This window comes from Myotis myotis, unplaced genomic scaffold, assembly GCF_014108235.1.
Source record: "Myotis myotis isolate mMyoMyo1 unplaced genomic scaffold, mMyoMyo1.p scaffold_m19_p_2, whole genome shotgun sequence".
NCBI lineage: Eukaryota > Metazoa > Chordata > Mammalia > Chiroptera > Vespertilionidae > Myotis > Myotis myotis.
Window position 1 is genome coordinate 172,773,041 of NW_023416324.1, and position 22,486 is coordinate 172,795,526.

The 22,486-nt window shown below is 45.4% G+C and overlaps 1 protein-coding gene across 4 annotated transcripts in view; it reads left to right on the top strand.

The window, feature by feature from the left end:
- The window catches only part of DGKG (diacylglycerol kinase gamma), a 206,065-nt gene that overhangs the window by 71,281 nt on the left and 112,298 nt on the right, over positions 1 to 22,486 (top strand). The window contains exons 7-16 of one of the 4 annotated variants that reach the window (XM_036349800.1): positions 801 to 850; positions 4,139 to 4,213; positions 4,855 to 4,977; positions 9,349 to 9,466; positions 11,315 to 11,403; positions 14,291 to 14,407; positions 15,413 to 15,505; positions 17,593 to 17,652; positions 20,010 to 20,089; positions 21,248 to 21,322. In XM_036349800.1, the coding sequence (XP_036205693.1) occupies positions 801 to 850; positions 4,139 to 4,213; positions 4,855 to 4,977; positions 9,349 to 9,466; positions 11,315 to 11,403; positions 14,291 to 14,407; positions 15,413 to 15,505; positions 17,593 to 17,652; positions 20,010 to 20,089; positions 21,248 to 21,322 (880 nt within the window). The remainder of the gene's footprint in view (positions 1 to 800; positions 851 to 4,138; positions 4,214 to 4,854; positions 4,978 to 9,348; positions 9,467 to 11,314; positions 11,404 to 14,290; positions 14,408 to 15,412; positions 15,506 to 17,592; positions 17,653 to 20,009; positions 20,090 to 21,247; positions 21,323 to 22,486) is intronic. The other 3 variants (XM_036349801.1, XM_036349802.1, XM_036349803.1) reach the window with 3 other exon arrangements.

Below are 22,486 nucleotides of genomic sequence, written 5' to 3' on the forward strand. Positions count from 1 at the left end.
CCTCATTCTATGTCACTGCTCTACTACTAGAACATGATAGAGTAAGTTTGTGATGGCATGTTGACATGGTATTCTTCTAGACAAAGAAATACAATAGATTCTATAATAACAACTGCTTCAATGCATATGGAAGATTAAATGACCAATAATGATAAAGTGCCTTGTACCTATTAAATGCATATATAAATGTTCCTTAACGGAATGAAATAAAAATAAATAACATCTGTTGAGTGCATTCTACATTCCAAGCATTGTAGAGTTGGCATATAATTTATATATTATTCCTCATTTTTAAAAATTTAGAACAAAGAGACTATTATAATCTCCATTTTACAGATGAAGAAAATGAACCTGAATGACTTGACTCCCTAGAGGTGGTAGGGCAGAGCCAAGATTTGAATCTGCCTAACTCCATGGCCTTCTGCATGCAATATGAGCAATGTTCTAACTATACTTCTGGTACCCCGGCCTCACCACCATCTGGGCATTTGCTCTGAGGTGTGTTCCAGTGATGCTGAAAGGTGTGAATGCCCTACAGGGAGTCACACTCATAACCTGGATCTCGGCTACAGAGTTATTGCTTAGGCAGTTCCAGAAGTCAGATGGCTTGGTTCTCCTCCCTCTCCCCTCTTCCCTGTAAGGAAGTCAGATTCTGTGCCTTTGGAGGGTGGGTGAGCTGGCTGCAACAGTCTTTGCCCTAGTGATAGTCAGAACTGATCTAAAAACTAGCAGCAACAGAGCCTGAGCCAGTCCCTGGTGCCTGGAGGACGCCTCAAGCATCATCTCTGTGTTTCTTGCAGTCATGTTTCGTCTCTATGATTCGGATGAGAACGGTCTCTTGGATCAAGCGGTAAGCTCTCAAAATACCCTTTCAAGAAAGGCTGGAGGGGAAGGGAAAAGGTGGAGGAAGAGTTTGAAACTCTTTTATAGGAGTTCTGTCTTTATAATAATAGCCATGTCTCAATATGGGCTGCAGAAATGAGTAGAATCCCCACCTTCTATTTCCAAAGAGCCAGCTAGTAGGAGAGTGAACTTCAACTTGCATTTTCATTCCAGAAGCCCAGGATTATAAAATCTTAGAATGGGGAGGTGCTTTAGTATCTTATCTAGTTTAATTCCCTAATGGGTTTAGAACTTCTCCCTGCAATTTTCTGCTGGAGTCCAGGAGCAGAGGGAAGGAGGTAGGAAAGGCAGCAAGACCAGGGCAAGAGGGCAGAGGGAAGCAGGTAACTGCTGGTGCGCTTCTGCATCACCATCACCTTCCTCTCATGAGGCTCTAGGAGTCTCATTCTGTCTGCTCCGAGCACATGATCCTATTTCATTGTACCTGTGAAAGGCTGAGGTCGATCTCCCCTCCCTTCCCCACCCAATTCCCTCAGTAATAGACAGGGACAGGTCAGTGATCATGGAGTGAGAGGAAGGATAGAAAAGGAAGAAGGCAGAGAGGGTAGATGGCAAATAGAGTCAGGCAGGCCTTGGCTTCATGACTGGCAACGTGAAAGGTGGAACTCCTTCACAGAAAGGCTCTGAGGTTGAGGCGCATAGGGCTGAGTCAGAACAGAGGGAAGAAGAAAGGGAACAAGTTCACTAGACCAACTAAGTCATCCCAATTTCCTCCAGGCTCCAGGGTGTCTTTGTGGGAGCCCTACGGCCACATTGCAATGCTGTGGTTTATGTCATGTGAGGGAACATGCATGTATTAACTATCTACTATGTGCCAGGCACTGTTCTAAATACTGCGTAAATATCAATGAGCCAACTCCAAAAAAACACACAACACAAACCTATGCCCTAATGAAGCTTTCATTTTAGAGCAAACTCACATAGTAAAATATGTGCTAGGAGAAAAATAAAGAGAAGGAAGTGTTGGAGGGAGCTGCTGTTTTAGCTGGAGGAGCCAAGGAAGGTCTCCCTGAGGAGAGGGCATCTGAACAGAAACTTGAAGGAGGCGAGGGACTGTAAGTCCTGGGAACACTTAAGTGCCTTCCAGGAGAGGGAACAGAGAGTGCAAAGGTCCTGAAGGGTGCCTGGAATGTTAGCAGATTAACTAGGAGCCCAGAGTGACTGTAGCAGAATGAATGAACAGATGAGGTCAGAGTGAGTAAGCAATAGGAGATGAGATCAGAGAAGAAATGGGATGGGGTAGAGGAAGTTTGCAAAGTATTATGAAGCCTTTTAGATGATTGAAAGGGTTTACTTTTAACTCTGGATAAATGGAGAACCATTGGATATTTCGCACAGAGGAGTGACGTGGTTGACTTGGGTCATAACAGGATCACTGTAGCTCCTGTGTTGTCTAGACTATAATGGTGCAAATGGGGATACCAGGTGGGAGGTTATTGAAATCAGCAAGACAAGAAAGGATGGTAACTTGCACCAGGGTAGAAGCATTGTAGGTAGTAAGAAGCATTGTAGAAGCATTGTAGGTAGTAGATTTCAGATGTATTTGGAGAATAACATCGCATGACTAAAGCAGTCTCAAAAGAGTTACCTGATTCAACTTCCCACTGAGAATCCCTGGCAGCTGGGCACTCAGCCTCTTTGCGATCATTCCCAGTACTGGAGAGTTCAACCACTGCCTTAACACAGCCACTCCACCACCAAGGGCGACTCAGCGAGGGCTTCCTTCCTACACAAAAGGCACCTCTGGTCTGCTGGGGAAGCTTTTTACCATGAAACCTGCTTCTGTTTCCCCTCTCCCTTTCCCAACCCAGCAGTGAGGCCAAAATAAGCCAGCCCTCAACAAATCCCTCCTGATTCCCATTGGCTTGCTTCTGGCCTCTGTAGCTGACCAGGACAGCTGATCAGTGGATATCGATTCTACACAATCAGCCTTCAAGTATTTGAAGGTACTATCACATCTCCTGTAAAATGTCCCCCAAGCTCAGACTTCCCCATCCTCATACTTACTCAGAGGCAGGCTTAAACATGCACTCTGGTCAAGCTCTGGTTTGTCAATGTCATTTTTAAAACATGACTTGTTAATCATCCACACAGGTAGCCTAACCAGGGTAGACATCAGAACAGCCAGTTCTTCCTGGAAATGCCCACCCATTTACACAGTTCAAGGCTGAGTCTAATTCTCATTCCTGAGTCACATTGTTTACTGGTTAAATTTTAGTCCCACCTAGATTCACAAGCTCTTTTCCATGGAAACTTCTGTAGAACCCTGTCCTCACCTTTCTGCCTGCTTCCTCCCCCATCTACCACCTCCTCTGCAGTTTTGAAATGAATTATTTTTTTAATTTGAATGAAATACAATTTTAAAATTCCTGTTGCTTTTTTGTTTGCTTGTTTTGAGCCAGCATTCTACCTGGTGGAGGTAACACTTGTGAACCTTGTTTCAGTTCACCGATGTGTCTTCCCACGTTGATCTCACCATTAACATCTTAGATTGCGCCCAAGAGATGCAAACGCCTCCTTGGTCTAGCGTATTTCAGTGAGACTCTGGGCACCCTGATTCCTTAGCACACAACAATTATGTGAGGTTTCAGATAGAGCTGGCCTAAGTAGCAAGTGAAAAGCTCACTCACCAGGCCAATGAATTTTCTGTTCACAGAGTCCTGGGTTCAGGGCTGGATGTGACACAAAGGAAATAGAGGCAATGCCAAAAGGATCTAAATCACAGTATCTGAACTAGGAACCCACACAGAGGCCCTACATCCACCTGACACTGACCTCTGAAGGGTATAGGTGGATTCCAAGTCAGTAAAGCTGTGGGAATGAGGAGTGACTAAAGAGGGGGAAGAGACCGCTTTGGTTTGTAAGCATGTGAGAGAGTTGAGATCACAAAGAAGGAGAAAACAGGAGTGCCTCCTCTGATCTCTAAGTCAAAGCCCAGACTAGGGGAAGGAAGGTGAGTCCAGATGGGTCCAAGGAGGTCAGTGTCCAGAGAGCTTTCAGCATACCTCTGGCTTAGCCATCTTCTGTGCTTCTTGTGAGCATCTACTCTCCACTGAGCTTTGTGGTCAAGGCAGAATAAAGAGCAGAAACAAGTAGCGAGCTCCCCGTGAAATGCCAGGATATTACACCAGCTGCTTCCCATGTTCTGCCCTGCTTGTCTTCCCACAGGGTTTGATGTTGAGCCTTGCTCTTAAAAACACATCTTCACTTGGTTTCTCACCTTGATGTTTTCTAGGAGATGGATCGTATTGTCAACCAGATGCTGCACATTGCTCAGTATCTTGAGTGGGATCCCACGGAGCTAAGGCCTGTGAGTTTCTGGAAACATGGGGTGACTTCCAAGAGAAAAGGGAGGCACCCTCAGGATAAAAATGGGCAGGATCTCCCAGACTCATTCTGCTACAGGCAGCTTCTCGGGGGTCCTACATCTTGACCTCCCACTTTAATGATAGGAAAAACTATAGGCAGCAGGGGAAAATGTAGATATAATTCAAATAATAATTACCTCTGACCTTTTCCCCAGAGCTAAATTTTTATAACAAGAGCTCATAGATCAAAGAATTTAGAGCTAGAATGAATTTTAAAGATTTTCCTTCACCAGGTAATAATAATTTTTTATATAAATGTACATTCTGTATACCTTTTCTCTAGTCCCCACTACAGTGCTGCATACATAGCAATATTATTTCCATTCCACAGATGAGTAAAGTAGGACCCAGAGGGTCGGGTGGCTGGCTTGCCCAAGGCTGCTCAGTCAGGTCAGGCAGAGCAGGTTTGGAGCTCTGGTCTCCTCACCCCCATTTGCTCCCTCACTGCCCTACTCCCTGTGAATCAGAATGGAAGGGGGAAAACACAAGCCAGACAATGCAGAACAAAAGAGAAATAAGAGTGCAGTGGGGGCAGAGAAGTCAAGGATGAAAGTGGACAATTGCTGCTCTGTGGATTCCGCAGATATTGAAGGAGATGTTGCAAGGGATGGACTACGACCGGGACGGCTTTGTGTCTCTACAGGAATGGGTCCACGGAGGGATGACCACCATCCCACTGCTGGTCCTCCTGGGCATGGACGACTCTGTAAGTCGGCAAACCTGAGTTCAGATCTCTTACCTTTCAGGAACATCAAGCTCTATGTGGACGTTCATATCTACACATCACCTTGGCTTCTGCCCCAATGGACAAACCATATGCTCTAGGCCAGCCTCGAAGACCTCTCTTTTACCTATTAGTGACTGAAATATATTCATTCATTTGACAGCATGTACTAAATTATCAGTAAATAAAGATATTGTTCTGAGCTCTGTGAAGGGACACAGATATTCACCTACCAGATGGTTATACTCAACCAATCAAAGGGCAAAAAAAAATTTAAGGAAGAATTCCATCTTTTCCATGAACTAGGTTGAAAAATGCTATGAGAGTTGGGGAAGGAGGGAAGAGAAGGAGAAAGGGAAGGGAAAAGTACTGATCTATCGTGAGGCAGAGGGCAATCAAAACAACCAGAAAAGGTGGGTATTCCCCCCCCCTCCAATTTATATAAATGGAAAGCTGAAATTCTTAGCCTAAGGAGCAAAGAGAGGCATCAGAATGTATTTGTACTTGGCTCCAAAGATACTTCACTTTCTAAGGACCCACACTTAGGAGTGAGACCTGTGGGAAGAAATATCAGAGGATGTTTGCTCTGGTCCTGACGGATGTGTGGGATTTTGATATCCTGTTGTTGAGATAAAGGTCAAGTGGAAGGACCTAGGAGGATGTTTGATCTGCTTCCCAAGGATGGATATGATTCAGTGGTAGAAGATGCTAGAAGAGAGAGTTTGTGGCCAAGAGAATAGCTTGATCAAAGACACAAATGAAAGAAAGTTCAAGATGTTTTAGAAAAACCTCCCAGCAGGATCAGAGTAGGGAATATATGAAGAGGCTTCATGAAAAATTATTGGTTATATATGCCTGACCTGACCTAGTCAGCCACTGCATTTTCTGCTTATTTACCAATTGAAAGTAACTTTCATGCACGAGCTAAAAGTACAAATTGTGCCTTTGAAGCATTTGCCAGGACAGTCACATAGGTTGTGTGATAGCACCTCTTTGACATTCTGAAGTGTCATACAGAGAAACAGAACAGGAAGCTTTCAGCTGGGTGAGCCTCCAAGTGCTATGGTTGCCTGTACTGTCTCTGTCAGACAGTTCTGCAACTCAGGACTGAAGCTGGGCCTTCATTTCCAATATTCAAGAGCTAAGAATCCTGCAGTCATGTCCTGGCATGTGCAGCTCTTTCCAAGGGCTACGCAGAAATTCAGGAACCAGTATCTGCACAACTGCCTTTATATTCCTTAGAATCCTAGGCAGTCAGAGCTGGAGAAGACCTTGGTGATCCTTTATCTGTCCCCTTCACTTTGCAAACCGAGGGCCCAAGAACACACAGATAGTTACTACCAGGGGCCATCCTCCATATTCAGGAACAGCAGACCTCTCGTCCAATGATCCCTTACCAAGAACCTATTAAGTGCAAGAACCTATGTGAGCTAGGACTCGGGAGGAGGGGCACTCAGATAAGTAAGATCAACTTTCTGCTATCAATACTCAAGATCATACTGAGTCAGAATGGAAGTTCTGCTTAGGTGCTATTCCAACATACCTGTGTGTTTGGTTTATTGGGTGTTAACATTGTTTTTTCACTAAATATGGAAATAGAGATGGGGCATTTTAACCATAAGAAACCAACATCTCTTTTTGATTTCCTATTTTGGGCTTGCTGACTCCAAAGTGCCACCAACTCTTCACATGGAGGGGACCCACTGTTTTATGGCTAGAGGAGGGAGAGACAGACCATTTTCCCTGGTGTCTCTTCCCAACGACAAGTCAGCTTTATAGAAAACCAACTGCATATCAAGAAAGTGGCAAACAAAGAACAAATGTAAATTTAGTTTTTGTTAATCAAAAGTGTTATGCACTTGTTTTTAAATACACACTAAATTGCACCTTTCTACATTTAATATTAGGGGTTCAGAGAAAGCATTCCTAAGCGTCTTAAAAGTCACAGTGCTTATTTGGCTTTTTCAAAACCTACATGGGGCCCCTGATAAGTCTGGGGATCTCTGAATGCAATATGTGCCAAGCAGTCTGTCTCCCGGAGAAATTGCGGCAGCTGCAGAAAGCCTGGCATGCAAGAGGAAGGTTACTCCCACATCCTGCAGCTGCCAATGTGCAGAAATGAAAGAGCCACATGATGGCGCTGTAGCCCAAGCGGAAATGTTACTTTATTCTAAGCCAGGGTCCCTTTGTTTCTTACTGCAAATCTATGAAAACAGTACCTGATTTAGCTAATAAAGGTATTTCTGAGGTAAAAATGACAGTCTTTTGGGTCTGCTGAGCTGTAGTTTCCTTTCATAAAGAAAAACCCTGGTATGTGAAGAAAGGGGGAAAGATGGAAGGAGGACAGGCTCTGATGCCAGTAAGAGCCCCAATTTGACTACTGATTCAGTCACTTATTATTTGTGTCATCTTGGGATATTTATGTAACTTCTCTGAGTCTCCATTTCTTCATTCCCAGAACAGGCATAAATCTACCTCCTTACACATAAGAAAACACTTTACTTATCTTTGTGTCCCTTACTGTCCAGCACAGAGTAGGAATTTAATAAGTTTTAATTGTAGGACACTGGATTAGAAGCTTTACTTATAGAAACCATTAGATATAAAGGCTGTAATTCTATAAACTCTGGTCTTGGAAGAAGCAGGGTGTTGAGGTGGTGAGAAGAAATGAGCTGACCCGAGAGGGAGACCCGCATTTGGAAACCCATACAGACTCTTCTAGAGATCGTTAGCAGAAGACTTGGCATAGAAAGGGATCTGATTGCCGTGACCAGTGCAAACCAGAGGGGCCCAAAAGTAAGAGCTGGGTTTGAGTCTGGCATGCTGGATTCTGTGTGCCTGACAGTCAGTTCTCACCGCCTTACTAGGGTGCTTTATTCTACCCTACGCACCAGCCCAAGAGTGATGCTCTCTTGATGGAGCCTCTAAGAAAGGTTCTGGGACAGCAGGCGTGGAGGGATGTCCCTGAAGCCACAGCTTCCAACAAGGCTGTGCTACCAGGGGCTAGAAGGTAGGAGCTTTGGTGTCCAGGGAAGGTGTGTGATTGTGCGATGCTTGGCTTATCTAGCAGGTAAGGATAAATTCGCTTCTGAGCCAAGTTCGACTGTCTCTTGACTATTTTATCTGTGTCCAGAAAGTTGATGAGAGGGCGCATTGTTTTTACTAAACTACTTTTTTTCTGATTATAAAACTAGTACATGCCAACCATAGAAAGTTTGGAAAATAAAAATTAGAGAATAAAATGAATTCATGGTGCTTCCAGCTGTAACTAACCTGTTAACAGTTTGATGACATTTTTCCCCACCAGAGAGATCTTACTATATAAAACTGAGATTATAATAGGTCCTCAAATTTACATTCTGCTTTTCTCACTTAGTGCTGTGTCACGAGCACATTCCCACGCCATTAGACATTCTTTAAAAAAAAAAAATATATATATATATATATATATATATATATATATATATATATATATATAATTGACTTTTTACAGAGAGGAAGGGAGAGGGATAGAGAGTCAGAAACATCGATGAGAGAGAAACATCAATCAGCTGCCTCCTGCACATCTCCCACTGGGGATGTGCCCGCAACCCAGGTACATGCCCTTGACCAGAATCGAACCTGGGACCCTTCAATCCACAGGCTGACCCTCTATCCACTGAGCCAAACCGGTCAGGGCTAGACATTCTTATAAGTATCTTTTTGATGGCCACTTAACCTTTAATCACATGGCTCTACCACAACTAACCTTTTGGTAACTTTGATATCTTTAGGATATTTTTAGTTTTGAATTATTTTAAATAAATAATTCTGAGTTAAACATCTGACAGAGCACAGAAATGCTCATCTTTCCTTCAAAAATGATGTTTTAGGAATGAATCAAAAAAAAAATTTGTACCATAGTAAGTCATTGGTTATAAACATTTAAAGGATCACAGATAGATGGATAGGTAGAGAGAGAGAGAGAGAAAGAGAGAGAGAGAGAGAGAGAGAGAGAGAGAGAGAGAGAGAGAGAGAGAGAGAGAGATGATAGATAGATAGATGGTTTGTTTGGATTTACACTTCCACCAGCCAAGTAGAAGAGGGCTTGTGTTATCCCACACACACATACTCCTACTCAGATAGTCTTAATTTTTAATACTTGTTCATTTTAGAAAACACACACAGACAAGAACTTAGTTTTGATTTCCATTTTTAATAGACTTTATGTCAGTAAAATAAATGTATATCTTGTCTTCCAAATATGAGAAGAGAGTCTTTTGAGAAGTAAAAAGATAGAACAGGAGGCAGGCCCAGGCTTCTGTTAGCTTAGGGCTGCCTGCTCCGAGTCCCATTCCTTCTCTACTCCCATAGGGCTCCAAGGGGGATGGCAGGCATGCCTGGACCATGAAGCATTTCAAGAAACCAACCTACTGCAACTTCTGCCATGTCATGCTGATGGGTGTGAGGAAGCAAGGCCTGTGCTGCACATGTGAGTAAACGTCCTTCAGACCCCCTTCCCCAGGAACTGTCTTGCTCTGCACGTGGTTGAGCCATTCCAGAAAAAGTCCATGTATTTCTGCTTCCTAGCTCGAGGAACCTCCCATATTGTTCCACAGCAGGGAATGAAGCAAGACCTCCATGTCCTATTTTTCTTCTACCCAAGTCAAATGGATAAGTAGTGTCCCATTGTTGGAGTCCCATCATGGGCCACAGGTCCCCTTGCCCCCTGAAAAAAGTTATTAAGGCTCACATATAATTAAAAAGCATCTCATACTAATTTCACTTGGGTTTTGCTAGTGAATATTTTGGGTAGCCAGAAGAACCTGGGTGTGTTTTTTTATTAATAAGCAACATGAAATGTATTTGTAAATGCAGTGGAAATGAAAACTATCCATTTGTTTCACTTTATAATCCATTTAGTAAAGTCAAATGGGAGAAGAGAAAAAACCAGGGAAGGGGAAAAGTAGGAAGGGAGACTGGGAAGGAGACAGAAGAGAGAGATGGAGGGAAGGAAGACAGAAGGCTGATGTTAGTTAGAAAGGGGGTGACTCAGGGAGCAGGAGATGGGAGGGGCTGCCCTGAGAAGGCTTTGTGGGTCATAGTATGTGGGTGCAGAGTCCTGCCAATCAACTCACAATGCAGATAGGTTTGAACCCACCAGAGACTGAGGAGCTGCTGCTGCAGGCAGGGCCCTTGGGTGCAGTCCACATCATTGGAGCAGTTCTTCTGAACATGTACACATGAGCTAGGCAGCAGGTGACCTCGGCAACAACAGCCATCTTGACGGAGTTGGGGCCAATGTCCAGGAAGAGCATCAGCAGGTGTAAGAAGGGTTCTGCCAGTGTTTCCAGCACCCATTCAAATCCAGCTCTTACCACTTCTGAGAGACCCCATCTCCTTCCTATCAGGTTCCAGGTCTGTGGGTCCCTTCTAATTGCATAGCAATCAGTGTAGTAACAACAGCGATGGTGATAATAATTTGTGGAATAGCTATTCTGACCAGAGACATGGTGCTTTATACAAAGTATCTCATTTAATGAGATAGGTCCAGAGACATAGAAGCATGGAACAGACTGTGGAATCTCAGAGGGAAGGCAGAGGTGGGTGGGTGGGTGTGTGCGAAAAGATGAACAAAGAACTAGTATACATATATGCATAACTCATGGATACAGACAATAGGGTGGTGAAGGCCTGGGCTGAGGGGTGGGGGCTGGCTAGATGGGGTCAATGGGGGGAAAGGGGAACATATGTAATACCTTCAACAATAAAGATTTAATTTTAAGAAATGATTTTAAGAAACCACAAAGTATCTCATTTAATGCTGCAAAAGTCCTGTAAAGAGAAAGAGAGGCAATTTTATTCCCATTTTGTAGAAAACCCTGAGTTTCAGAGATGTGGAAACCTTACCCAAGGTCATGAGGGTCATTACAAATGGCAGAGCCAGAGTTCAGGGCCACCTATTCCAGTTAGGAAGACCCCTGGCCTTCTGCCCACCTGCAGCATCCCCGACACACAATACGGTGGCGCTGGCATAGTGAGGAGGATGACTCCTCCCCCACTCTTAAGTGGAAAGCGCTTTTCTGTGCCATGTTTTCACCCCAAATTCACTGCCCAAGTGTGGCAGGGTGGAGAGTGCAGGAGCATGTCTGGGAGGTAACCATGGACTCTCTTCTCAAAGAACAACTGGAGACTGCTTTGATTTCCATTAGGCAAGGCCAGCTCCCTATGTCCCCTGCCCCTGAATGGTCACCTAGTCAGACTCATCTGGAGTGTGGAGGGCTGGCTGGACCTTTCCTACATGGTCACTCATGAGTACTTTCCTTACTTTTTTTTCCAGACTGTAAATATACCGTCCACGAACGCTGTGTATCCAAAAACATTCCTGGCTGTGTCAAAACGTACTCAAGAACCAAAAGGGGCAGCGAGGTTGGTGACACCTATTGCCTTGTCCTACTGCATGCCGTGTCCCAGGCTACATGTCCATTGCCAGATTCCTGGGCAGGACGGGGCTTTGGGAGCTTTCTCCAGTCCCTTCTCTGCCCCGAGGACCACCCTTAAACCATCTTGTTCATCCATCAATCCATTCAGCATCTCCCTGGTCCCCACCATGTGCCAGGCACTCTGCTAAGGGGTATGCAGCTTATAAGGTGGCCTTCAGCCCGCTGGAGAACTGTGCCATTTAGTGGGAGAGAGACAGGAGCAGAAGCAAAGCATGAGGTAATGAGATGAACAGTAGCGATTGTGTGGGACGTACAGTTGAGGTACCGAGGAGGAGGCCAGGGGAGGTTTCACAAAGGAGATGGCATTTGAGTTGTACCTTGAACCTTGAACCTTGTACCTTATACTTTGACTTCATAAGGCATCAAGGTGGACCAGGCACATGGCTTATTCTGAGGTCTGTACCTGTTTGCCTGGCTGGAACAGAGGATGCTTAAAGGGCAGTGGCAGGAGCTGTGCTCTGACGGTGAGATCCAGCCTGGGGAGGTCTGTGAGGCCAGCTGAGGAGTTAGGAAGGAGTTTGTGAGGGGACATTGAAGAGCTTTGAGCATGAGATCATTGGGTTTGCAAATTAGGTTAATTGCTCTGACCATGGTGCAGGAAAGAGATCTGGGGGAGAAAACCTCTTCCAACAGTTCAGGCAAGAGGCAGTGCTGCACTGGGGGCCTGACTGGGGTGGGGTCTGCACTCACCTGCTATGCTGACGTGTCCACAGTAGCACGGTGGTGGCTGTGTCTTGCTGAGAGTCTTCGCCAGCCATGCCAGTTGTTGAATACTTTGACTATCCAACTGGCTCGCGTAAAGAGAAGATGAAGGGAGAGTTTGAGAGATAATTTGTAGGTACTACCACTAGGACTTGGTGATGGAGAGAAGAGAAGAGGTCAGGAATGGCTCCCAGGTTTCTAACTTGGCTGTTGTGGTGCCATTCATCGACTCTGGAAATGGACTCTTAAAATTAGCAAGGAAAGGACACTCTTAGGTTCCTGCATGGAAGATTCCAATGAGAAAATTGAGTCAGGAGATGCTTAGCAGGTGGGAGTGATATCCAGCCCTCCCCACAGAACTCCAAGAGAGAAGGGCGCCTCCCAGGACACACATGCATGCTCCATGAGACACCGCATGGCCTCTTGTCTACTTCTGTACCACACGCATGCACACATTTTTCCATATCCATGCTTTCACCAGGATGCATGGTACATCTCCTGGGCTCAGGCCTAAGCCTGCACTCTGGCCACTTGCCACACACAGAGCAGAGAGAGGCCACTGAGGGGTCAGCAGGACATGATCTTCTGAGTCTCCAGGAGCACCCCAAGTCCTTCACCATCTCTTCCAATCCCAGAAGAGGATGGAGAAGGCAACGTGGTGTTGATAGACAACCATAGATTTGGAGTCAGAAGACCTGGCTATGAGGTTCTGCTTGACCACTTTATCAGCCTTGGAACCTAGAGCCGGTCACTTAACCTCTCTGATGCCTCATTTTGTTCTCCATGGAATAGAAATAATAAGAATCTTGGAGCAAATTCAATGTGACCATGTAGATGACAAATTGATTCACTAACTGGATTCTTTATGTCCTCAAATAAAAGTGACATGTCTGCTAGAATAAGAATTTTACCAAAAACCTTTGGAAGGAGGGCTATTAACTTAATTGATAAGTAATTTAAAACTTTTATTTAATACAAACATGGATGGTGTAATGCAAATATTCCATGTGTTTTTAATTCCATGTGCTTATAGCTGGCACTTCAGACTAGGTCCCTGTATACCCCCACCTCTCTTCCTTCTGTATCCAAAGTGCCCTTGTGGGAAATTTTGGGAAGTTCTGTAGAATTCCTAGGGGAGACAACCGAGGGCTCAGGTCCCCAGAATTTGGTGTCATGGGTCACTTTGCTCTTACAGACACACATATACATATGCATTCCCATGGCTTCTAGGTTCCTGGGCTGCTCTCGTGCCATTTCCAGGAAGCAAGTACAACCAGCTTTCCAGGAAACAGATATGAAAGCCACTGGCTGCTGACCCACACTAAATTCTTTGGACTTCTCCTCTAACTTCCTTCTAGAGTGCTTCTCAACCTTGGCTGTACGTTGTAATCACACAGGGTGCTTTAAAACCTTAATCACACAGGGTGCTTTAAAACCTATTAACAACAGTTCCCATCCTCAGAGACTCAATTTTAGTTGGTCTGCAGTGAGGACTGGGTATTAGAACTTGTAGGATCTCCCCAGATGGTTCTGATGGGCTGCTGAGGCTGACAGGAAGTTACCCATCAGTGGTATCTCATTTGATCCTCCTAGAAAACATAGAGGTAGGGCTTATTATGCCATTTGTACTGATGAGGGACCTGAGACTCAGAGAGGTCCAGGAATTGGACAAAGATCGCCTTACTGCCAAATGGAAAATCAATGATTCCAACCAGTTTTGTCTGTGGCTCCAGCCCTCCTGTTTCCCTGCATCACGCTGCCTTCCAGAAGAGGGCGCACATGAGCACCTCACTCTGCAAGAACTTCTGCAAGACAGACGATTGCCAGACAAGATGCTGCTCAGAGGCTTGATTGCCAGGGTGAATGAGCTATTCAAAACTCAGGAAAAATGGTCTCCAACTGCCTCAATGAACAAAATGGTGGTCAGGCAGGGAGAGAGCGTGTCAGCGTAGTGCAGCAAAGCCGCCCTGCACCCAATCAGTGCATAAACTGAACAGGAAACAACCCCTCTGGCCTCACCCCTCTGTGCACCTCCAGACCCTTCTCCTCAGGCCCAGGCCCGGGGAGTGGTTCTGCAGCCTTCCCTGGCATCCTTCCCTTCCCTTCTGCAGGTGATGCAGCACGCGTGGGTGGAAGGGAACTCCTCGGTCAAGTGTGATCGGTGCCACAAAAGTATCAAGTGCTACCAGAGTGTCACCGCGTGGCACTGCGTGTGGTGCCGGAAGACGGTGGGTTGGCGCTTAGGGCAGCCCTGCTTCTTTTCAGTTGTGGTTTTTTGCTCAAGCTGCAGCCCAGGAGCAGTGGACATCCTGTCAAAGGGCATAAGCAGAGCCAGGGGGGACACCTGGGAGGCCCAGAGCCCCATTCAATGCCCTAAGTCTAACAGTGCCCAGTGAATCACAAGCTTCCCAGAGAGAAGACAGCCCCCCAGAACCAGGGGAGTGATGGCTGCTTAAGAAGCTGGCCTACCCACTATCTATGTAGCCAGGCAGGTATGACTATTAACTTCCTTCGTCCGGGTGTCACCTGGGGCCAGTGGCACCACCAGAGTTGGTGAGGAATTAGACACCAAAATTATGTTCCTCAAGGCAACAGAGGAAGGCACACTCTTTACAGCAGCCCCACTGCCTGGGCCAGAGGCCTGAACCTGCTACCGTTAGCCACAGCCAATGTCCACTTCCTCTCTAGACACCCAGAACCTGCCAAAGGTCACCCTGCTACCACAGCTAACTCAGTGCCATGTCTTGTCCCCTTGACCAAGGCCCTTGATCAGCCTCAAAAAGGATGCATCTCCAAAGTAAATCACAGGATTCTTAAGATGCAGAGGCTGTGTGAAAAGGTCTATTTCCAGCCTCTCATGAGTCTTTTCAACAAGATCTCCTTCCTTCCAGTGTCTCAGCGTCTAGGGAGCAAAAATCTGAGGGGGCGGGGCTGGAATCCACATGGAGTGCCACAGTGAAGGGCCACAGACAGGCCTGCAGCTATGGATAGCACTTGGTCTCCTCTATCAGCCCACAGAAGATTTGGCAGCCCTGACTACATACCACACACACACACACACACACACACACACACACACACACACACACCCACTTAGTTATACTGCCAAAGCCAGCAGTGCATCAGGATTTGGAGAGCACTAGATAGCTTGTCTCCCCAGTAAACCTCTAAACGCCATATTTAAAATTTCCTTGGTCTGTTTCACTCACTCTCATCTTCATTGTTCCCTCCAGTTTCACCGCAAATGTGAATTATCCACAGTGTGTGATGGTGGGGAACTCAAAGACCACATCCTGCTGCCCACCTCGATCTGCCCCATTACCCAGGTAAGTGCTGCTGCCCACCAGGGCTCTGATTCCCCCCCACCCTGCACACTTCACGTATGCAGCATTCAGTCCTTCACCCCCCTCAGAGGGCTTCCTCAACAACTCTTGGGTTTGTGTTTTCAGTACAAGTTTAAATGAGGTCCATGCTGTGTCCACCAATTTGTGAGGGAAAACTCCCCTGACTAAAGTGGTCCCCACTGCTGGCCCCCAGAATGCTCTGAAGTAGCCCATCCTGGAGAGCACCTGGCAGGCAGAGCATAGCTCAAGATAGTCACCACCTGCACAGGCCAGGCCTCCCAGGTCACCCTTGTTCCTGTCAACCTCTCTCCTACATCCCAACATCTGCCCTGACGATTTCCACTTGGGTGTCTCAGCCCTATTTGGAAGTGGATGCAGCAAAATTAAACTCCTTTTATCCCCATCTGCAATTGTCTCTGTCTCCTGTGTTGAAGATTTCTCTTTCAAACTAAGCACCAAACATCTTAACTGTTCCCTTTCTTCTTAAAGATGTTGCCAAGTCCCACCAATTCCTCACATCTCATCCTTAACCAGTTAGTCTTTCTCTTTAAAAAACTGAAGGAAAACCATTTGGCTGCATCTATCAAGTTGGAAATATAAAACTCAATGACCTGATAAGTCCTGTCCTATATATTTATCTGAGAAATATGAGCATTTTTTCCACCAAAATACATGCACAAGAATGTTTGTAGCAACTTTATTGATAACAGTGAAAAACTGGAAACAAACTTAATGACAGAATCGATATCTATAAAAGTCTAAGCGACCATTTCGACTGAATAGCCAGAGTGATCAGAACCACCTGTTGACCAGTCTCTATGACATGCACTGACCACCAGTGCATGTCAGACAGATGCTAAATGCAGGAGCTGCCCCCTGATGGTGAGCGTGCTCCCACAGCCAACCCCCTGAAGCCCCTCCCCACCCACCAGTCAGCCCCAATCACCCCTGGCTGGCCAACCTCCCATGGCCCCTCCCCCGAGCCGGGGGCAATTTGGGCTGGCCAGCCAGGACGTTGGCCACTGGCCCTGATGGGGACAGAGCAAGACGGCCCAAATTGGCCCCAATCGCTGGCCAGACTGAGGAACCCCACCCATGCACGAATTCGTGCACCGGGCCTCTAGTAGATAGATAAATAAATTGAGGCATATTTATATCATGGAATACTACATGAAAAAAAAGCTATGTTTAATTGCAAAGAGGGGTTGATCACAAAGATATACTGCTGATAAAAAGAAGCTAGACTCAAAAAAGACATGTTCTGCCCGGCCGGCATGGCTCAGTGGTTGAGCATTGACGTATGAACCAGGAGGTCATGGTTCAATTCTCGGTCAGGGCAAATACCCATGTTGTGGGCTCAATCCCCCACCGGGGGCGTGCAGGAGGCAGCCAATCAGTGATTTTCTCTCATCATTGATGTTTCTATCTCTCTCTCCTGCTTCCTTCCTTTCTGAAATCAATAAAAATACATGTTCTGTGATTTCATTTCTATGAAATTCAAAAGCCAGGCAAAACCAATAAGATGTTCAGAGTCACAGCAGCATAACACCTGAAGAGGTAGCAAGGGCGGAAATTCATCTGGCTGGAGATTTAGATCTGAACATTTTACTATGTGAGAAATAAACCTCCACAAAAATAATAATCATAATTTTTTAAAACAAAGAAAAAAAACACAACTAAAAAATAAATACCATTCTCAATATGACATCATTTAGATAGTGCTAAGCTGAGAAGCCAGATCTAAGACCTTGCTTCTCAAAGCTCAAGCTTCTAAATCAACAAAGTAGATTTCTGTCAATTTTAGTGTTCCCTCTCCCCAGGTCCATTCCATTCCAGAGTCTCAATGTTAATGTCAGAGCAAATGATCACAGAGACCTCGAGAGTCCTCGAGAAACCCATAGGGGAGCATTTCCTTTTTTAGGTCCAAAGCCCCGCTTTGAAACACTCCTCATTCTGTACTGGTTTTCTAATTCTCTTTGTTAACCATTTGTTTTTCTTCTGATTCCTTTTTCTTATATTACCTTTTAAAAAAAAAAAAAAAGATGCTTATCTTTCCTCTCTTCTCACAGGACAGGCAAGGTGGGAAGTCTGATGGTGACGCGTCAGCCAAGGGTGAACTTGTAATGCAGGTACCTCAGTATCCTGAATCTGATCATTCATCCTAACTTGGTCCAGGGCTGTGGAAAGGAAGACAGGGTTTGGGTGCTCTTTTCTTTCCATTTCTTTACATTTAGTTTCTCATCTGATCAATTATATCAATTATATCACACAAGACACTTTATTTCCAGCCTCTGGAATTACCTTTGACCACCACACTGTAGGCAAGTGGTGCGAGGGGGGTTGGTTGAGCCCATGGCTGGCCAAATTGGCTTTATTGCCTTTTTAAGAACAAGTTGCTTTAGAAACTCCAATATGCTCATCCCCTAAAAAAAATAACAATAGTGTCGCCTAAAAATATACAATAGATTTTCCAAGATTGCCATGCTGTCTCCAGAAAGAAATAGGCCAACATGAAGCTAATGTATCCAAAAATTCTTCTTTATCCTGAAACACATATTTAAGAACTCATTTTCACTTAGGTTCACCAATAAACACCTTATCTTTGTGCCTTCCACAGAGGTCCAGGGATTGCAGGGGAGCTACAAAGAGTACTAAGAAAGAAATAGGAAACGAGGGCCTCCTCCTCTTCCTCTGAACCTTAAATTTCCTTGTTTGAAAAGGGGCACAGCAATCCCTCCACTGCCTACCCCTAGAGGTTCCCTGAGATTCAATGACAACATGCAGATTAGTGTTTTTAGAAAATTAAAGCATAAGCAATAATGATGGGGGATCTTAATGATGTGAGAAAGCTCCAAGTATCTATAAGGACAGAAAGTCAAGTAGAACAGACAGACAGACACACAATGCAGGCCTACCAGTTGTTTACAACTGGCATCCATTTGGTTAGCCTGCATCTGTACTGATTGGGCAATGCCCATGCTGTACAGGATGTTGAATATTTTGAATACCACTCCCAGAAGTAAAAATTACTCTTCAGGCTCCAAGATGGTTCACACAGACATTCACCCTAAGGCAGATGAGAATATTCCTAAAAATCACAATAATTGGTGCTGTCTGTTTCAAACAGCATGGCTCTGGGTTTGTTGCATTTTCAGCCTGGGATCTGGGAAAGTGAGCATTAGTGAATATGGAACAGAGTTGTGTCTCCGTATCAGTGTGTCCTTTAGCTAAACCCATGAGTATTGATTGACTACTCACTCCTGTTTCTGGTGTCATGAGGTCCTTGGTATAAGATTTATATATATACACACACAAACACACACTGCTTTGGAGGCATTTAAGATCCAGTGGCTGTTTTTGAGACATTTACCTAAGAAAATGGAAAACAAATCAACAAAAACAAAAGAAACCCAGAAGGTATTTGATATTTCAATTGCAATAGCTTTAGTTGCAGTAACTAAGGAAAACTTCATAGAGGAAGTAGATCTTGCACTGGACCCTGGGGTTGCAAAGAAAGAAGAGGGCATTTCAGGGCACTGAGCAGGAGAAGAAACCAGGGTGAGCAGACCCACCCTCGAGGGTAAAAGCCGTGTTTGGCCAGAACTGCAGTGAGGGTTAGAGTGATTAAGAGATAACAGTTGAATGGGGCTACACTGAAATGCTTTGGATGCCAGGTTAGGAGTTTTGGATTTTATCATTGGGTCAATGAAGTATTATTAAAGGTTTTTGAACAAGAGTGGCATGACTCATATGATATCCTGGGGGCAGCCGATAGGACTTAACCTGAACTGGGAAATGCTTGGGCAGTATGGTTGCTATGGCAGCTGCAGAGAAAGGGATGTTCCAGAGAAAAAATTTGGCAGAACAGGGTTTCCCTGGTTGACTGGATAAATAATAATGGCATATTTAAATTGAAGCAGGGAGCCAAAAGTGACAACCAGTTTGATGGGGAAAGAAGATAGGTCAGGTTTGGGATATGTTGACGTTTGGAGCAACCTGATGGTGAGACATCTGGTTGAAGGTACCCACTGGACAATGAGAGATGAGGAATCAGGGCTCAGGAGGAAAATTGGTGCTGGGGGAATTCGTGTTTAACTTCATGAGTGTTATTTTACTTAGGAATTTGACCAGATGGCCATACCGTTGAAGGTCATTTTCAGTTGTATCCCTCACAAAATCTAATTTTGTGCTGTGGGCACAATGTCTTACCATTGTTGAATGATTTGAAGTTATGATACCATTGTCCCATCTCTTCAAACTCTGTCACCATTCACACCACTCAAAGCCCACTCAGGCTGAAGACACTTAGCTGCTTAACCCCTCAAAAACTCAGCCAGTGGACAAGACCTACCTCCCATCATCCTCTCCTCCATGACTGTAACTGCTTCCTACCCACCTCTCCCAGATGCTGTCTCAGTATAAACTCTCATCTCATTCCCCTGGTTGGCTGAAACAGAGCTAATTCCTTTTTCTTTTACTTTTTAAGTACAAGATCATCCCCACCCCGGGTACCCACCCCCTGCTGGTCTTGGTGAACCCCAAGAGTGGAGGGAGACAAGGAGAAAGGTATGTTCTCTTCTTTTTCAAAATGGAAAGGCCAGAAAGCCTCACTTGGGTCCTTTCTTCCCCTCAGCCATGATAGAGTGGACTGAACAGAGACAGGCAGACCTGGGTTCAAATCCCAGCCCTCCGACTTAACCACTTGATGACCTGGTTCAACTGACTTAATGTCCCTGGGTCCCTTCTCTATAAATAAATAAGAATTTCTCCTCTCATAGGGTGGTTGTGAGGATTAAAACACACACAGTGCTTAGCCTAGGGCCTGTCACATGGGACATTATTATGGCTCCCAGAGTCAGACCAAGTTCTAAGATGCCTGTTAACTTCCTAGTCTCTCAAGTCTTTTCTTGATTAAGAGATGTGGCAGGACTCACCGATTGGGACCTCCTGGCTTATCGAGCACCTGAGAAAACAGGGCACTCGGCTCATCCGTGAAGGAAATGCCCAGCCTGCTGGAAGAACTAAGAGAGTTGGAGGAGAGAGGGAGAAAGGGCAAAGCAGCGCTGCCCCCAGTCCTGTCAGCTCTGGGATAATGTACAGATGGCATGGGGATTTGGAATCCAGGTTAAAAATGATAAATAAGGTTACAGAAACAACTCTGAGACCCCTACCCCAGTCCAAGGGGCAGAGCATCGCTTCTGAACTGGCCTGGTTAGCCTCAAGCTGAGCCTTGAAGCCAAGCTTAGGTGTGGCCATTGCCCCCAGCCCTGCCTTGCCCCAGCCCCACCTCTTGTATTTCCTCCTGATTCTGGTATTTGGGTGGCCTTTCCATTGGTGCCTTTGTATAGTCCACAAGGAGCAGAACTGTACAACCTAGAACATACAGAACATTTGAGAGAAGATCTCCATGAAGAAAAAAGCGTTAGGAGAATAGAAGTTCTGTTCTCTGAGTTCCCTGCCTTCTCTGCAAAGAGTGATACTTCTGGCATTGAGGGGTAGAGTCTTGGAGAGTGGAGAGGCCTTGAACCAGGGGGATGCCAGCTAAAGCTGGGACTTCAGGGTCTGCAGGGCCTGCATTCAGTCTTTTCTGCAGCAGGGTTTAAGCAGACTCTCATTCCCACCATCAATGTGCTCCAGAGGTGTTTGCCCTACTGTGGCTTCTCATAATGATATCTCCTTCTCTGCCTCTCTCTCTCTCTCTCTTTCTTTTTTTTTCCCCCATAGAATTCTTCGGAAATTCCACTATCTGCTCAACCCCAAACAAGTTTTCAACCTGGACAATGGGGGGCCTACTCCAGGGTATGGAGATACAATTCTTACTCCTAATTTCTCCCCTTCCCCCTTAAGTCTCTGAAGAGTATACCTTTATGTCACCTTCCCTCCCCACCTTTTATTTGTGTACTTGTCCTTCTTGCCCTTTTACTCATTTTCTCTTCCTTTCCTTATATCTACCCTTCCTCCTGGAGGTACTCAGGAACTCTCGTTATGTTTAACTCTGGGAGGTAGCCTCCTGCATGTGCTATTCATTTGATTGACAGGAAGGGCGGGCTGGTACATTATTTTAAGTTATTTGCAAGACTGTGTTAGCTGGTGTCTTCATATTGAGTCATCAGGGAGGAGGAAAGAGTTTCCTTCTCACTGTTATTCAGTAGTTCTGCTGCAGTTCTGTTGTGGGTCATTTTAGGATCAAAACAATTGGTTATTCAATGAAATTACCTTTTTTCTGGATTATCCATTTTAGAGATTGTTAAGTACTCTATGACCCTTCTCCTATCATTTGTCTACTGGCTCTTTCACTGCTCATTAGAGAGGGAGAGTGACAACAGGAGGCAGCCCTTCTGCACCTTGATGAAAGGTATGGATGGAGGAGCAGGGCCTTGTGTTAGCACTAACATGATGAGCTGCAGGGCCCTGTAATCAGCGACCCCTCCAGCATCAGGCAGAAGGCTCTCAGAGGCCATTCTTACCACACAGAGACTGTGCACCAGAAACAAGTGCTGGCCAGAGGATCTCTAGGCTCCAGGTCCTCAGATCTGTGCCCGCTGGGCTGGGCTTTGCAGCACGCTTTGCCCAGCCTCCTAACCTGCCTTCTATACTGGGTCCAGCAAGACCCTCGGAAGGGCTGCTGTAAGGACTCTAAAAAGGGAATCTGCCTCTGTCTTTGTTTTTTTGACACAACTCTATCATTTACGGCAGTGGTAGTGCAGGACCCAGTAAAAGGGAAAAAGAAACCTGAGTGTGGATTCAGCACCTCTGCCATGATTTAAAACTAACTGTGGCTCAGTGGTCACAGTTGGATTCCCAGTCAGGGCACATGCCCGGGTTGTGGGCTCAATTCCCAGTGGGGGCGTGCAGGAGGCAGCCGATCCATGATTCTCTCTCATCATTGATGTTTTGAACTCTCTCTCCCTTTCCCTTCCTCTCTGAAATCAATAAAAGAAAATTAACAACAACAAAAGAAAA